General features: G+C 42.3%; 1 protein-coding gene across 3 annotated transcripts in view; it reads left to right on the top strand.

The window, feature by feature from the left end:
* The window catches only part of LSAMP (limbic system associated membrane protein), an 838,713-nt gene that overhangs the window by 542,607 nt on the left and 277,640 nt on the right, over positions 1-18,466 (top strand). For all 3 annotated transcript variants that reach the window (XM_056559912.1, XM_056559913.1, XM_056559915.1), the window contains exon 3: positions 16,045-16,170. In XM_056559912.1, the coding sequence (XP_056415887.1) occupies positions 16,045-16,170 (126 nt within the window). The remainder of the gene's footprint in view (positions 1-16,044; positions 16,171-18,466) is intronic.

Here is an 18,466-nt window from a genome sequence, read left to right on the forward strand (position 1 = left end):
ATTCTGCGCCAGGACGGCATCTAGTTACAGGACTTGGCGAAGATTGGGACTAGAATGAATCCTGCACAAATGGATGAGGTTGAGAATAGCAATGTAACAGGAGGACGGGGCAGGGATACATAGGGCTCAAGGGCCTGTTTGTGGTGGGGAAGAACATTAGGGGAACCGTATCACGTAGAACAACGTGGTCTTCACATAGAGTCATGCAAATTTAATGAAAAGTGATAGTTGTTTGCTAATGTACAACAAGGGTGTATTTACACCATGCAGTTGGGCAGTGTTTTTTGTTTTTTCTTGCGCACCATTTAAAAAATAAAATAAAAAAGTAACACAATTTGCCAAATTTTTTGTAATGCGCCAAATTGTGTAACTTTTTTCTATTTTATTTTGACTGCAAAACCACAGAAAGCTACACGATGAAGCGAAAAGTTTTGAAAGTGTAGAAGAAATGTTATAAACATAATAACTTTATAATATAATATAATATATAAATAATATTTAAATAATAATGTTATTAAATAATATATAAATAATATAGAAAATATATAAATGTATATAGATGATGTATGAAAAATAACTTTGTAATAATAATTATAATAAGAAAAAAAAAAATATATATATAATATATAAATATAAACTTTATTATATAATAAATGAATAATGTCTAAATAAAACCTTTTTGTTTTTCCTCTGTTTTGTTTTCTTTTGTTATTTTCTTTAGCGACCTTCTTCTTGGTCCAGGTGTAGATGCTGCTTATATATACCTTCTGTCTGTTTGTTTTATGTTATGCTTATGAAAATTAATTAAAAAAAATAATAATAATTAACTTTATTATATATTTTAAATAAATAAAAACTTTATTATACTATTATTATAACTTTACTATATAATTTATTATATAATATTATAGATATATAAATAATAACTTTATTCTAAAAAAAAAAAAAATACACAGAAAAAAAACAACCGAACTTCAGGTTATCATCCCGGCTACTGGTGGCACTACATGGAGCTGTGCCAGCAAATAACAATTATAAATACACAATAAGAACGTCCTTCAGATCAGCAAAATAAAAAAATTAAAAAACGACAAAAAAATTAATAAACAAGAAATGATTTGATTAAAACTCATTAAAACGTAATAATGCTAATAATGTAACTATGATTTTTGGGGGGATTAGTGCAGAGTAGGCTGTTATTAGAGAATAATGTAGAGGTCCTTGTGTATGTCTTGTGCTTACCTGTTTTAGCTGATGTGGCAGGCATGGGATTTTCAGCCATACTGATTGCAATCCCATCACTGAAATGATTTCCTAATGCTGTCTACATTTTCCATGAATCCTCTGGCTTTGCAGAGAGAGGGGATGGGGTTTCATCGCTTCAATTGACCTAATGAGACCAACCCAATCACCAGAAGCCTAAACTACCAAGACTCAGTGGGTTGGTGCCAGTTCACACTACATGCAGTTTTGATACATTTTCTTATCCAAGGCGTATTTTTTGTTTTAAAAATATGCAATTTTTACGGCAATATAGAAAAAAATCACTGCAAACCGCTAAAATGCTGTAAAAATGTGGGACAAATGCACATGTGAACACAGACTTAAGGCTTTAGATCTACATAAAACAACTCAAATCCCTTTCTACTTGTAGTAATATTTCTCTAAAAAAAAAAACTTTGAATAAGAAAACACATCAAAACTGGACATAATGTGAACTGATCTCAACCCACTTGTGAGTCCAATCAGTTCACCTGAGTGAGCTCCAGCACCAGCAGCCTAATTAGATGACCAGATGCAGTGATCAGATTCCACCCCTTCTCTCTGCAAAGCCGTAGGATTCATAGGCAGCATTAGGAAATCATTTCAGTGGGGAAGCAGAAACAATATGGCTGAAAAACCATACCTGCCAAATCAGCTGAAATAGGTATATACAAGAATCTCTACATTATTCTCTTATAATAGCTTATGCTTCACTATGTAAGCAGAAAAAATAAAAATCCATAGTGCTTCTTTAAAGAAATCCAACCATAATTATATAAAGATTTCCCGCAGAGCTCTGCAGTTTGGTGTTCGCAGGTGGATCATTTGGGTCAGTCATGAAAATTACAAAACCAGGACAATGAGATGCGCGGCAAAAAAAAAAAAACGCTTCTCAGGTGAGCTCTGAAGATTAGAATACATTTCCCTGTTTAGATCTGCTAAGAAAAAAAAAATCTAAGCGGATTTGATCCGCCAATTGGGATTTCATCAGAGGAGAAGCCCCAGATGTTCCTCCATTGATGTGGTCAGCCGGCGCGCCTCGCTCAGCAGTCTGCAAGTTGTGACTAAGTTTGATTTTCCTGTAGAGAATAAAGTGTTAATGGAGACGCTGACATCAATTCACACTTCACTTCAGCTGGAAAGTCTGCCGCTGCCAATATTTGGCACATTTATTGGGTTTTACATTATAAGTGAAGTCTCTGAAGCTCGGGCCGCGCCGGCCGCAAAAATCTATGGGAGAGTCTTTCAGTAATTGACGGAAAGGACCGGCCTGGAAGCTCGGACACCGACGCATTTCATTGACTTTTTTATGTCTGCCTCTTACCAGTTCATTTTGTTAAAGGGGTACTCCGCCCCTAGACATCTTATCCCCTATTCAAAGGATAGGGGATAAGATGTCTGATTGCAGGGGTCCCAACAATGGGGACCACCCGCCGCGATCTTCCTGCTGCACCCGGCATTCGTTTAGAGCGTCAAGTGCAGTGCCAGAGGCTTGTGACGTCATGGCCACACACCGCTCATGACATCATGGCCACGCCCCCTCAATGCAAGTCTATGGGAGGGGGCGTGACGCCAGTCACGCCCCCTCCCATAGACTTGCATTGACTGTGCGTGGCCGTGAAGTCACGAGCCCCCGCCCCGCATTGCCAGTCATCCGGCATGGAGCGAAGTTCGCTCCGTGCACTGGATGTGTGGGATGCCGTAGCCGAGATCGCAGGGGTCCTCAGTGGCGGGATAGGGGATAACATGTCTTTGGATAGGGGATAAGATGTCTAGGGGCAGCTGCGGCACGCCACACATCCAGTGCACCGAGCGAACTTCGCTCCGTGCCAGATGACTGGCAATGTGGGGCGGGGGCTTGTGACATTACTGCCACTCACCCTCAATGCAAGTCTATGGGACTCTCCCCAGCGTTGGGACCCCCACGATAAGACATCTTATGCCCTATACATTGGATAGGGTATAAGATGTCTAGGGGCAGAGTACCCCTTAAGAATTTTTTCTTTCCCATAAATAGGTACTGTATAATATGTAGTGGAAACAAGCAGAAAGTGCTCAAATTTCCTGGAGCGCCACCTCTGGAGAAACAAAGCATTGCATTGTTCTTCTTGATATCAGTGGGTAGTCCATGCAATCCAGGGACATACTAAGTCCTCCCGAGCAAGAGACACTCTTTGTACCTGTTCCCTGCTCTAGTATATTGACCAGAATTAGAGATGAGCGGAGAACCCGGATTCGACCTGAACTTAATGTTTTTTTGTGGCTCGGCGAACAGTCGAGCTTTTAAAAGTTTTGCTTGCTCAAGCCGGTAAATAGCACATACAAAAATGTGAAAGCACGTTTTTTTTGGCGGGTGGAACAAGCAGGGCGGGAAGGGGGCGGTGAGATTACATCAGGGACATCAGCATATCACATGATAACCCAGGTCTATCATGTGATTTGCTGCTTATTGTGTCAATCAGCACATTGGCCAATAGGACACAGCAAGGGGGGAGGGCATCTTTACACGTCACCCACTGCATTCAGAGTGCTGGAACTGCTGGACAGAGAGTGACAGGAAGAGGGAAAGAGGGAGAGAGACAGAAATAGGGACAGTTAGTTATTAGAAAGATAGAGAGATACAGCTTAGAAAAAGAAACCTTGTGTGTGTGTGTACAGAATTCAATTCCCATGCAAAAATCCTATAGGGGCTCCTATACACAAAAAACTGCATATAAGGAGGGGATATCCTAATCACAGCCCCTGAAGGGCTCATTCCTACATATACCTGAATTAAATAGTGTTCCTGAACCAGCTACACTAGCCAGTGAGGTGCAGTTATCTGTATCTAGCCTGTAGTGTAAAACCAGTTCTGATACATTTCACATTGTTCTGCCAACACCTTCAGTACTCATTGTGCTGTCATCCCTGGCATGCAAAAAGGGTATTGAAGTTACACGTATCTAGCCTGTAGTCTTAATACAGTTCTGGTGCATTTTATATTATTCCGGAAACACCTTTAGTGCTCATTGTGCTGTCATCCCTGGCATGCAAAAAGGGTATTGAAGTTACACGTATCTAGCCTGTAGTCTTAATACGGTTCTGGTGCATTTAATATCGTTCTGGAAACACCTTTAGTGCTCATTGTGCTGTCATCCCTGGTACACAAAAAGCATGTTGAAGTTACACTTATCTAGCCTTTATCTAGCTTTGCAACAGCTGGGGTCACATGGAATGGGATACACTGATCTAGGCAGTTAGATGATCAGCCCCAATGTGACACAAATGTGGAGTGTCATTGAGTTGTCATGCCAGCCATGGGTCTAGTGATGGTCTCCAGACCTGCCATGATAGCACTGCTATTACACCCTGCCACAAGGAAAATCACAGCATACTGCAATACATTAGAATTGCAGTATACTCTAGGGGAGGATTTTTCTGTAATTTTCGTGTAGGTTTTGGCAAAAATTGTGGCTAATTTCTGAGCAACTGTCTACTTGTTCTGTGTTCTGCTTAAAGGGTACTCCGCTGCCCAGCGCTTGGAACAAACTGTTCCGAACGCTTGAGCCGTTGTGCTTGTGACATCATAGCCCTGCCCTTCATGACATCGCCCCCCCCCCCTCTATGCAAGTCTATGGGAGGGGGCATGATGGCTTTCACGCCCCCTCCCATAGACTTGCATTGAGGGGGCGGGGAGTGACGTCATGAGGAGGAGTGACGTCATGATGAGCTCCCGGCGCCGGCTCCAGCGTTCAGAACAGTCTGTTCCAAACGCTAAGTAGCAGAATACCCCTTTAAAAATGTTAAACATTTGGCAAATATTTGCAACTTCTTTTTACACCTGTTGTCTGGTGAAGGCAATGATACATTTTCAGGACCCCAAGTGGGGAACTAAAAATTTAATAATAAAAAAAAAAAAAAGTTAAAAAAATTCTAATACACGCATTATATGGTAAAATGAAGGCTTCTATTAAAAGTGCAACTCATTGTTCTCTCGTGTCTGCCCAATGGTTCAGGGTGTCTGTTATGGGAATGTTTGTGCTACATATTTTTTCTTATTATTATTCTTATTTTTTTCCTTATGGGCTGTGTCCCACCTCATTACTTTTTATATACGCTATAAAATTACTCATCCCACAAAAAACGAGCCCTTGTATGCTCTGCCAATGAAAAAATTTTTTTGAAGACGAGGGTGACAAAACCTTTTTATTGCCCCCCTTGTGAGTTTTGCTCTGGAGGCCAAAGTCACCATTCATGCCCTTGGTTGTAGGGATTTTCCGACACTTTTGTCTGTATAATTATTGCCGATTGGTGTGTAATATGGTTTGATTTCCCTTCTAATCTGAATGTAGTTTCGATCCATGAGTTGGATTTACTGTCAAGTTTGGATTACCTGACAGCACAAGGTGTACTTTGGGATTGATCTGGTTGTCAATGAAAGGCCCATGGGATCCTGAGAAATCTTGGCTCCCTCTTATGCTACTTACAGTGCCATGCTCTCTTGTCAATTGTTTTCGATGGACCCAATGGAAATGTGTAGATTGACTGCATCAATGCACCCATGGGATGCTGGGTAAAGCTGGTCAATAGCTTTCAGTGGACCTGGTGGAAAGGGATCGATTGACTGCACAAGGTGTACTCTAGAGTAGATGTGGCTGTCAATAGAAGGCCTAATGTTGGTCTCCTCCCATGATCCTTACAGTGCCATGTTTTGTTGTCAATTGTTTTCAATGGACCCAATGGAAGGGAGTTAATTGGCTGGAATAAACCATGAGATGTTGGACAAAGAGATCTACTTTGTAGTTGACCCGTTTGTCAATGAGTGGGTCCAACCATGCTATTTTTCCAATGCTATTATCTTTTGCCAATAGTTGTTTGCATGGATGCAATGGAAATGAGTTTACGGGAAGTGGTCTACTTTGAAGCTTATCTGGCTGTCAATGGCAAGCCCATAAGACGCTGGGTAATGCTGGTCTCCTTCATGCTATGTACAGGACTGTGTCCTCCTGTCAATGGTTTTTGATGGACTCAGACAGTTTTTCCTCTCTTGCTATAAGAGGGTTTGGTAGAAGCCTGCAACCTTAGCGCAATTTCCACCACTAATCTACACTGCTCAAAAAATATAAAGGGAACATCCTAGATCTGAATGAATTAACTAATCGTATGAAATACTTTCGTCTTTACATAGTTGAATGCGCTCACAACAAAATCACACAAAAATTATTAATGGAAATCAAATGTATCAACCCATGGAGGTCTGGATATGGAGTCACACTCAAAATCACAGTGGAAAACCCCACTACAGGCCGATCCAACTTTCTTTAATGTCCTTAATACAAGTCCCAATGAGGCTTAGTAGTGTGTGTGGCCTCCACGTGCCCGTATGACCTCCCTACAATGCCTGGGCATGCTCCTGATGAGGGGGAGGATGGTCTTCTGAGGGATGTCCTCCCAGACCTGGACTAAAGCATCTGCCAACTCCTGGACAGTCTGTGGTGGATGGAGCAAGACGTCCCAGATGTGCTCAATCGGATTCAGGGGAACAGGCGGCCAGTCCATATCATCAATGCCTTCCTCTTGTAGGAACTGCTGACACACTCTAGCCACATGAGGTCTAGCATTGTCTTGTATTAGGAGGAACCCAGGGCCAACCGCACCAGCATATGGTCTCACAAGGGGTCTGAGGATCTCATCTCAGTACCTAATGGCAGTCAGGCTACCTCTGGCAAGCACATGGGGAGCGGTGCAGCCCCCCAAAGAAATCCCACCCCACACTATTACTTACCCACCGCCAAACCAGTCATGCTGGAAGATGTTGCAGGCAGCAGAACGTTCTCCACGGGGTCTCCAGACTCTGTCACGTCTGTTACATGTGCTCAGTGTGAACCTGCTTTCATCTGTGAAGAACACAGGGAGCCAGTGGCGAATTTGCCAATCTTGGTGTTCTCTGGCAAATGCCAAATGTTCTGCACAGTGTTGGGCTGTAAGCACAACCCCCACCTGTTGACATCAGGCCCTCATACCACCCTCATGGAGCCTTTTGCTGACCATTTGAGTGGACACATGCACATTTGTGGCCTGCTGTAGGTCATTTTGCAGGGCTCTGGCAGTGCTCCTCCTGCTCCTCCTTGCACAAAGGCGGAGGTAGCTTTCCTGCTGCTGGGTTGTTGCCCTCCTACAGCCTCCTCCACGTCTCCTGATGTTCTGGTCTGTCTCCTGGTAGCGCCTCCATGTTCTGGACACTACGCTGACAGACACAGCAAACCTTCCTGCCACAGCTCGCATTGATGTGCCATCCTAGATGAGCTGCACTACCTGAGCCACTTGTATGGGTTGTAGACTCTGTCGCATGCTACCATTAGAATGAAAGCACCGCCGGTGTTCAAAAGTGACCAAAACATCAGCCAGGAAGCATAGGAACTAAGAAGTGGTCCGTGGTCACCACCTGCAGAACCACTCCTTTATTGGGGGTGTCTTGCTAATTGCCTATAATGTTGCATGTGAAATTGATTGTCAATCAGTGTTCTTCCTGAGTGGACAGTGGGATTTCACACAAGTCACTTGGAGTTGCATTGTGTTGTTTAAGTGTTCCCTATATTTTTTTGAGCATTGTACTTGTAAAGCCCAGAAGATATTCGACCATGTAACAGATCCAACTTTTTACTTGGGTAGATGTATTTTCATTCGGCATTTCTATCCATATTGCGTTTTTACATTCGAAATGCATGGCTGACCCGCACTGCACCACCGGGCCTTCTGTCGGAGTCTGTACCACGGTTGCCTTCGCCTTTGGACACATCCAGACTTGTCAGTAATTATTCCTGTTAGCCTCAAAAAAAAAAAAATTTTTAAAATGGCTAATCGAATATTGCAATGAAAGTGGGAAGAGGCGCATAAGAAAATGATGTGAGATGGAAATATAAAGTAATGTTAATATTTTGAATAATTCAGAACATTTTAAAGCAGTTTTACCCCCGGGCGGTGAGCATAGAGAACAATGTAATTATGCTCGGTATCTGTATATAATTGAAATTCCTTAGGGAAAAGGAAAAAGTGTCCTTTATATTGCAGAACTCAGCAGGGCATCGCACCGCGCATAATGGAAATGTTAGGCTCCCTTTAGGTTTGGCATAGTTTATTCCTTCTTTCTATGAACAGATTTATTTAATGTCACTCTTTGAGGGGTGTTGGGGGCCATTTTAGAGAAGACACAAAAACTCTGTTCCCTTTGCTGATAGATGTCTCTTGTATTCAAATGGAGCCAATCGGTATGGATGAATGCAAAGATATGGGAACCATTGGGGGAACTCAATGTCTTTGAGTCTTCCAGGATTGGTCGTACTATAAGGAACCCTTTGGCAGACATCCATTGGACGTTTTTTTGGAGTAATGGTGACATGACCTTCCGTTCTCCTTGTAGACAGTGGTTTTGGTGCTGTAACTCAGTTTTCTACTCAACACTATGCCAGAATAAAAGTAGCCTGTACTTGTTTCCAATGGTTTGGCGCCATGTTGCATGAATCTCTACACCATTTGTTGTGATTCGGATTCCAACTATCATGATGCTTGTCATTACGGCCTTTGGAAAACCAATTTAGCAATTGTCTTGATATCTCTATCCAACCAAAACACCCAAAAAAGTAAACTATTAGAGAAAAGACTTACAATCTCCAGTTTTGTGACTGGTGGTCACAACGATGATAGAAGACTGGGGGCACAGAGGCCTATGGAAACCAATTTACCCTTTCCTTTTGCTGTTATAATGTCGGAAAGGAAGTATGAGATATCTCTATATACAACAAGTACCAGAAGGGTTATATAAATGAGACCCTCTATTAGTGGCTTGGATTGGAGATACCTCCAGTGAAGGCCATTTAGCCCCCTAGACGCTGTGGTCAATAATGCCTTTGGCATCCAAGTGGTTAGAGAGAAGGGAGGCTCCCTGTTACCCAATTGACACTCCATGATCACAAGGTGCTGCCTGGAGCCTAGTGAAGGCCCCTAGACTTGCTATCTTAGCACCTCTTAGGCCCTGTTCATACTACGGGTTGCACATGGATTCCACTTTCAACAACCTTGATTCAAAAGGGAGTTCCACTACTAGGTTCATACATCGGAAGTTTTGCAGAGAAACTTCTGATGAGGAATTGGAACTGTTTGTCAATGTTCCGGCGCTTTCGTCCATTACAATTCTGGATTTTCCTGTGGAATTTCCTGAGTAGGAAAGGACCCTAAGGCAAAGGGTCTAGGACAAAGAGACACGTCAGTAGACCGCTGTTACCCTCCGATGGAAGGTTAATAATGGATCTTTGGGGCGCACACCGTGGTGTGCGCCCCAAAGATCTGTTATTAATCTTCCATCGGAGGGTTCCAGCGATCTTCTTCAGTCGGTGACCATTGCCTACATGGACTTGGGTTGGTGGGAGCCCTGTAAAACTTGTCACGGAGCGCTACAAGGTGTTGAGCTCTACGTTCAACACCAGGAGGTAAGCAGTATTCCTAGGCAGCGCCTTGGTTTGTTTTTTTCTATTTTCATATCTTCCAAGGTAACCTGTCAGATCACAGTTCACTGCAATACAGAAGCATTGCAGTGCATTGTACAAACAATCATCACTTCTTTCAGTCCCATGAAAGAGCTAAAAGCATAACATATATATATATATATATATATATATATATATATATATATTAGAATTAAAAAGATAAGGAGCATTGGGCATAGTGACCCAAGAGATGAGAGGTGCGAAGTCGCCCTGGGCTCCTATATGGTCTACAATGCTGCTGCAGAACCCCATTCTTCATCTATGGTAGAACTTCATGAATTGAAATTGACTTGAATTTACATTTTAACTACTCTTCATTCTAAGGACTATAAACCTCAATTTTTTGCTTCCACCGGTTTTTATTAAATTCGCTCTGGATGTGATATAAGAAGATGTGCTGTCTGGGTCTTTACCGTAATGACACGTGTACGGCAGAGCTCCTCAGAAAACATACAGGAGCCATTAAAAACCACCCGGCAGGTAGCGGCTTCTCTGTTTACTCTGCAGCAAGTAAAGCAGAAAATGATTTTGTTTCATTCCTGACTACACACGGATCCTGGAACCGAGGAACCGAAAATGAGAGCGACAAAATGAAAGAAATGATTTTGTCGGGGACCCAGGAGAGGAGGCCGAGCGGCGTCTGCTGAAGGAGAAGCCATCTAGAAAAGAGCGGGTGAGAGGAGCTGGGACATGTCCGGGGTATGGATGTACTCCGGGGTTAAATGCTGGCATTGGATGGATATTAGTCACGGCAAGAGATGATCCTTAAAGAAGATTTCCTCTAAAATCTCTAATAAATCCTCGTCTGCTTCTCATCTGTCAAACTCTTACGTCTGTTTTTGGGCAAACTGAGTGTCAGCTAAAATACTTAGCGGTAACATTGCTTCCAATATTCCTAATAGTAACATTTCCCCCTGCTGGTGGGATGATCTGCAGAGCTGTCCCATACGACGGTCGGCCACCCCTAGAAGACACTAACAGCTCAGAGATATGTGCAGGACATCTTGCGGACACGTGTCGCCTCTCATGGCTTCCAACTGGTCGTCCACAAGAGTTTCCCAAGAATGTCTCCTTTAGATTTTAACACCTCGGCCTTTGGGTGCTAGATTTATTCTCAGTCGATCATTTATGGGGACAAATTCACCAACCTACGATTGTGCAGGAGCTACAGGTACAGCTGTAACATCTGTGGGTAAATGTGCGTCAGGATGCCATACAGAACCTGTATGCCTCCATGTATCTTAACCGTATCTCAACCGTATCTCATCTTGTTAGAGACGCCTACCAGGGTACTAGAGCCTCCATGTATCCCAAATGTATCTAGGTTGTGTTAAGACTAGAAAGGGGCCCAACAGGGTAGTAGAGCCTCCATGTATCCCAACTGTATCTCATCTTGTATCCAGGATAAAGGCGCCAAACAGGACGACATAATTTCCATGTATTCTAACCGTATCTCATCTTGTATCTAGTCTAGAGATTTATAACAGGGTATTAGAGCCTCAATGTATCACAACTGTATCTCATCTTGTATCCTGGCTAGAGTTGCTAAACATTGTACTAGACTATCCATGTATCCGCACCGTATCTCATTTTGTAAACAGTCTAGAGGTATCCAACAGGGTAGTACAGCCTCAATGTATTCCAACCGTATCTCATCACGTATCTAGACTAGAGGGGCCCAACAGGGTACTAGAGCCTCCATCTATCCAAAACCGTAATTCATCTTGTATCCAAGCTGGAACATTGTACAATTTCCCCCAATATTCTTCTCCTTCCACTGTAATATTGAAATTACTTCAATACATGATCATTACATTCTGATGTCGTCGACTATGTTGATGATGATGTTGTCGATGATGTTGTTGATGATTTTGTTGAGGATGTTGTCGTTGATTTTGTCAATGATGCTGATGATGATGTTGTCTATGATGTTGTTGATGATGTTGTCTATGATGTTGTTGATGATGTTGTCTATGATGTTGTCTATGATGTTGTTGATGATGTTGTCTATGATGTTGTCTATGATGTTGTTGATGATGTTATTGATGATGTTATTGATGATGTTGTTAATGATGTTGTCTATGATGTTGTTGATGATATTGTCTATGATGTTGTTGATGATGTTGTCTATGATGTTGTCGATGATGTTGTCGATGATGTTGTCGATGATGTTGTCGATGATGTTATTGATGATGTTGTTGATGATGTTGTCTATGATGTTGTCTATGATGTTGTTGATGATGTTGTCTATGATGTTGTCTATGATGTTGTCTATGATGTTGTCGATGATGTTATTGATGATGTTGTTGATGATGTTGTCTATGATGTTGTTGATGATGATGTTGTCTATGTTGTTGTCGATGATGTTGTCTATGATGTTGTCGATGATGTTGTCGATGATGTTGTCTATGATGTTGTCGATTATGTTATTGATGATGTTATTGATGATGTTGTCTATGATGTTGTTGATGATGTTGTCGATGATGTTTTTATGTTATCGATGATGTTGTTGATTATGTTTTTATGTTATCGATGATGTTGTTGATTATGTTCTTGATATTGTCGATGATGTTGTCGATGATGTTGTTTGTGAAGTTGTCGATGATTTTGTTGATGATGTAGTCGATAATTTTGTCTATGTTGTCGATGATGTTGTTGATGATGTTGTCGATAATTTTGTTCATGTTGTTGAAAATGTTGTTGATGATGATGTTGTCAATAAGTGTATCTTCCAGACACTAAACCCTGCTATCAATCATACGTCCCCATAACTTTACAACTACAATCAGCCCCTACAATGCACTACACTTTGGAACCTGGAACCCAGCAATATTACTATTGCAGCTCTGGAAAATAGAAAATACTTTTATAGGGTGAATTTACTGAACATTCTAGGTAGATTGACAGTATAACATGTAGAAGCGGAGTTTTTCCTGGAATGAAACATCTACATTCTGCAGCAGACAGGACCGGGCGTCTCTCCAGTCACCTATAAAGTACATGTGAAATATTGGTGGTGGTTTGAGGGTCCGCACCTGCATGCAAATCTTGACATCCCGCATCTGCAGCGGGAGACGCTGCCTCCATAATGCTTGGAAAGTGAGCGCTCCAGCCTGCCAGCTGTGATTTATTGGCCCAGGCTTTCTCTGTTTTCTTTTAATATCCAGCATATATAATACATAACCTTGTCAGAGCCGCTCAATCACTTGTATTCATCCTCGTGTCTGTCTACCTGGCAGCTGGGAGGAGCGTACGTCTGTGATCTTAAGGAACTAACATATAGAATTAAGGCTGATTAACCATAACGGTACTGTAGGGTGGCGGCGTAAGAAATTAGTTAGATCAATGTATCCCAACCAGTGTGTCCCCAGTTATTGCAAATCTACAACTCCCAGCATGCCCGGACAACCGACGGCTGTCCGAGCATGCTGGGAGTTGTAGTTTTGCAACGGTTGTTTCTCCATTCCTTGTGGCATTTGTAAACAACATCCTAACACTGACATAAATCAGAACTTTGCAGCAGTGGCGTGAGGTGAGGATGAGAATAGTGAAGAGGAGTCTTAAGTATCTGGGTGCCTGGTCTGAAGTCTATAGAAACTTTTGGCGTGTGTAGAATGGTCTTGTCTGGAGTCTGTATACAGAAGGGTCTGGGGTCTTTATACAAAAGGGTCTGGTCTGGGGTCTGTTTACAAAAGGGTCTGTTCTGGGGTCTGTATACAGAAGGATCTGGTCTGGAGTCTATATAAAGGTCTGTTTTGGGGATTTGTATCAGGAGGTTTGGTCTGGAGTCTGTATAAAGGGCTGGGCTGGGGTCCCTATACATAAAGGTCTGGTCTGAGGTTTGCATAAAGAAAAGTCTGGTCTGGAGCGTTTATACAGAAGGGTCTGGTCTGGAGCGTGTATACAGAAGGGTCTGGTCTGGAGTGTGTATACAGAAGGGTCTGGTGTGGAGTTTGTATAGAGAAGGGTTTGGTTTGGAGTGTGTATACAGAAGGGTCTGGTGTGGAGTCTGTATACAGAAGGGTCTGGTCTGGAGCATGTATACAGAAGGGTCTGGTGTGGAGTCTGTATACAGAAGGGTCTGGTCTGGAACATGTATACCGAAGGGTCTGGTGTGGAGCTTGTATAGAGAAGGGTCTGGTCTGGAACATGTATACAGAAGGGTCTGGTGTGGAGTCTGTACATGGAACAATCTGGGGTCTGTATACAAAAGTGTCTGGTCTACAGTGTATACAGAAGGGACTGGTGTGCAGTGTGTATATAAAAGTGTGTGGTCTAGAGTCTGTACACAGAAAGGTCTGGTCTGGAGTCTGTATGCAGAAGGGTCTGTTTACAGAAGTATCTGGTCTGAGGTCTGTTTACTGAAGGGTCTGGTCTGGAGTGTGCATATAGAAGTGTCTGGTCTGGAGTGTGCATATAGAAGTGTCTGGTAGGGAGTGTGCAAATGGAAGTGTCTGGTCTGAAGTATGCATATAGAAGGGTCTGGTCTGGAGTGTGCATATAGAAGTGTCTGGTCTGGAGTGTGCATATAGAAGTGTCTGGTCTGGAGTGTGCATATAGAAGTGTCTGGTCTGGAGTGTGCATATAGAAGGGTCTGGACTGGCGTGTGCATATAGAAGGGTCTGGTCTGGAGTGTGCATATAGAAGGGTCTGGTCTGGAGTGTGCATATAGAAGGGTCTGGTCTAGAGTGTGCATATAGAAGGGTCTGGTCTGGAGTGTGCATATAGAAGTGTCTGGTCTGGAGAGTGCATATAGAAGGGTCTGGTCTGGAGTGTGCATATAGAAGGGTCTGGTCTGGAGTGTGCATATAGAAGTGTCAGGTCTGGAGTGTGCATATAGAAGGGTCTAGTCTGGAGTGTGCATATAGAAGGGTCTGGTCTGGAGTGTGCATATAGAAGGGTCTGGTCTGGAGTGTGCATATAGAAGTGTTTGGTCTGGAGTGTGCATATAGAAGGGTCTAGTCTGGAGTGTGCATATAGAAGGGTCTGGTCTGGAGTGTGCATATAGAATGGTCTGGAGTGTGCATATAGAAGGGTCTGGTCTGTGCATATAGAAGGGTCTAGTCTGAAGTGTGCATATAGAAGTGTCTGGTCTGGAGTGTGCATATAGAAGTGTCTGGTCTGGAGTCTATATTCAGAAGCGTCTGGTCTGAAGTGTGCATATAGAATTGTTTTGCTGGGGTCTGTACAAAGGCCTGATCTTGGGTCTGCATACAGGAGGTTTGGTCTGGAGTCTTCGTACAGAAATGTCTGGAGCCTGTATAAAGGTCTGGGGTTTGTATACAGAGGGTTTGGTCTGGAGTCTGTCTGGTATGAGGTCTGCACATGGGGGGTTTGGCTGGGAGTCTGCATAAAAATCTGTAGTCTGTATAGAAGAGTATAGTCTGGTCTGGAGCCTGTATAAAGATCTGGTAAGGGGTCTGTATATAGGGGGTTTGGTCTGGAGTCTGTATACAGAAGGGTCTGAAAACTGTATAAAGTTCTGCTCTGGGGTCTGTATACAAGGGGTTTGGTCTGGAGCCTGTATAAAGGGCTGTTCTAGGGTTTACTCTGGGGTCTGCTAAAGGGGATGATAAATACTAATTGTGTCTCAGCTGCCATAGGTAGGGGGTGTGTTCTATAAACAGATTATGGGCACATGGCGCCACAGTTTTTGTCTCTGTCCCATATTAGATATTGCACTTTTTATTGTTTATTATTGCAATTTATTTATTTCATTTTTTTTTTAGCCAAAATCTGAAAGGGGATCTAAGAAGTTTATGATCTAAAAAAAAGTAAAATTTGAATTGCACTTCTGCACATTTCTGGCTTAGCTTTTCTTATAAAGAAAAATTGCACTCAAAACAGTCATGTGATCAGGGTTCTAAGGCTACAGCTATTCAGCAGCGCTATGAACACCGAGACGTCATGTTGGCCATGAGGCCCCCGCTATTCTGTAATATGGAGTTGTAGCACTCAATATATAGCTGTGTGACGCCTCCATACAGATATTCTCCTTATACCTCCATAATATGGCACCGCATGAAACGGGCCACAAACTTAGAAATATTTGGAATGACTGGTCCAGTTACATCTCCCGGTGACGCCAGAGGCCCACCAGGATACAGTAAGAACCCTACCGTATTGTACGGCCGTGTACATGAGGATTTCTTCTAACCACTTTATACTTTTGTTACATTCAAAACAAACTACATCCAATGTATGGGATGTGACTTCTATAAATGACTCTAACGTTTTCTATTGTCCTTTTCATTGCCAGTTCCACCAAAGATCTCCAACATCTCGGCAGACATTACTGTGAACGAAGGCAGCAACGTGACTCTGGTGTGCATCGCCAATGGGCGCCCAGACCCCATCATCACCTGGAGGCATCTGAACCCAACAGGTAGGCGCTGCCCCATATACGTCTTCATATAACTGTCCAACATGGAGAAGCCAAAGGCCAGAGGAAGAAATCCCTTTAAGAAGTTTGTTGTAAGGGGAAAATTTAAAGGGATTTTCTGGCTTTGTGTAAATAACCGTATTATGTTCTGCAACTCTTCAATACTCTGTGTTTGGGTTCTTGGCTATTCTAGGACCTCTGCTTGCCGTCAGTAAATGAGTCTAGAACTGTATGGTGTCCAGTGGTGCCCGATGGTGCAGGACTGAACTCATTCACAAGTCATGTGACTTCATTACTTCTTGTAGTTCTCAATGTTTCTCAATTTTGTACCATGTAAAAGATGCCTAGAATACCAATCTCCTATAGGAGAAGATATTTGCTCACATTAATGCTTCTTATCACATCAAGGGACTTTATAGCTGAAGTATTGAGTCACACCCTATGGGAAATATGAATATATTAGGGTCACCCCAAAAGTTACATTGTGGATGGTCCCAACACTTCTGCAGGTCTACAGATGAGTGCCTTGTCCCTTCTCTACTGTAAGGGTACATTCACACGAGCGGACCTACAGTGTATTTTATGCTGCGGATCCACCGCTGAAGGACCGCTGCATGCCTCACCCTTTTTACCTTCAATATCCAAATCTGGGGAAAAGCCTTCGTCTGTCCGAGCATGCTGGGAATTGTAGTTTTGCAACAGCTGGAGGCAGACTACTTGGGAAATACAGTTCTATATAGATGTAAGAATGATTCCATCCACTGACGTCAAGCAGAGATCTTGAACACACAAAGTTGCATAACCTTTCCCTTTACAATCAAGATACACCCCTTTAAAGTGGATCTGTCAACTGCAAAGCCTAGGTGTAAATAAGCATATGGTGAGATAGGACTGGTCGTCAAGATTACAGGCATACCTTTCTTATGGCCATAGTCCTTTCCATCGCCGAGATATAAGCCTTTTCTTCTATTATGCAAATGAGGCTCAAGTGCCCAGTGGATGTTCCCCAACACAAAAACATCCCACCTAAGTCTAGCCCATGTCTTCTTTATTGCATACTTCTTATGCCATTTGACTGACAGCTTAGACTGGATAAAACAGGACATGGGCTGGTCTCACCTGGGCTCTTGCTGTGCTGGGAAACGCCCCCTCGGCACTTGAGCCTCATTTGCATAACAGAATAAGAGGCTTCTATCTTGGCGGTGGAAAGGACTATGAAGATATAAAAGGTATGCCTGAAATCCTCGCAACTAGCCCTATCTAGTGGTGTGCTTATTTACACCCTTGTTTTCCCACTGTCGGGTACACTTTAAGGATTCACAAATGTCTTCTTGAAAGAGTTACAGATGTGTTTTGTCTGAATGGCTCAGTACAATATTGGTATTGCTTTATTGCCCTTGGACATGACATGGAGACATACTATGGATTTAGTTCTGTGGGGCACATGGACCTGAACTGTGTTTGGCTTGGTGTCTATGGTCTGGTGTACGGTATCCAGTGGTGCACGATTGTGCGGGACTAAACGCACGACACACAACTTGCACGCTATTGCTCTCATGTAACTACATTGTTTTATTGTAATTTTCAATGTTTCTCAATGTTATAACATGTAATAGTTGCCTAGAATTCTGATCTTTCATAGGGGCGATACCTATGCATTTAAAGGGATACTCCACTGGAATTTTATTTTTATTTTTTTTAGTCAACTGTTGCTAGAAAGTTAAACAGATTTGTAAATAAATTCTATAAAAAATCTTAAAGGGGTATTCCAGGAAAAAACTTTTTTTATATATATCAACTGGCTCCAGAAAGTTAAACAGATTTGTAAATTACTTCTATTAAAAAAAATCTTTATCCTTTCAGTACTTATGAGCTACTGAAGTTAAGGTTGTTCTTTTCTATCTAAATGCACTCTGATGACGCATGTTTCGGGGAACGCCCAGTTTAGAAGGGGTTTGCTATGGGGATTTGCTTCTAAACTGGACGGTTCCCGAGACACGTGTCATCAGAGAGCACTTAGACAGAAAAGAACAACTCAACTTCAGCAGCTCATAAGTACTGAAATGATTAAGATTTTTTAAGAGAAGTAATTTACAAATCTGTGAAACTTTCTGGAGCCAGTTGATATATATATATATATATATATATATATATATATATATATATATATATATATATATATATAAAGTTTTTTCCTGGATAACCCCTTTATCCTTCCAGTACTTATCAGCTTCTGTATGAGCCACAGAAAGTTCTTTTATTTTTGAATTGTCTTTCTGTCTGACCACAGTGCTCTCTG

The sequence above is a fragment of the Hyla sarda genome, chromosome 2 (assembly GCF_029499605.1).
Source record: "Hyla sarda isolate aHylSar1 chromosome 2, aHylSar1.hap1, whole genome shotgun sequence".
Taxonomy (NCBI): Eukaryota; Metazoa; Chordata; class Amphibia; order Anura; family Hylidae; genus Hyla; species Hyla sarda.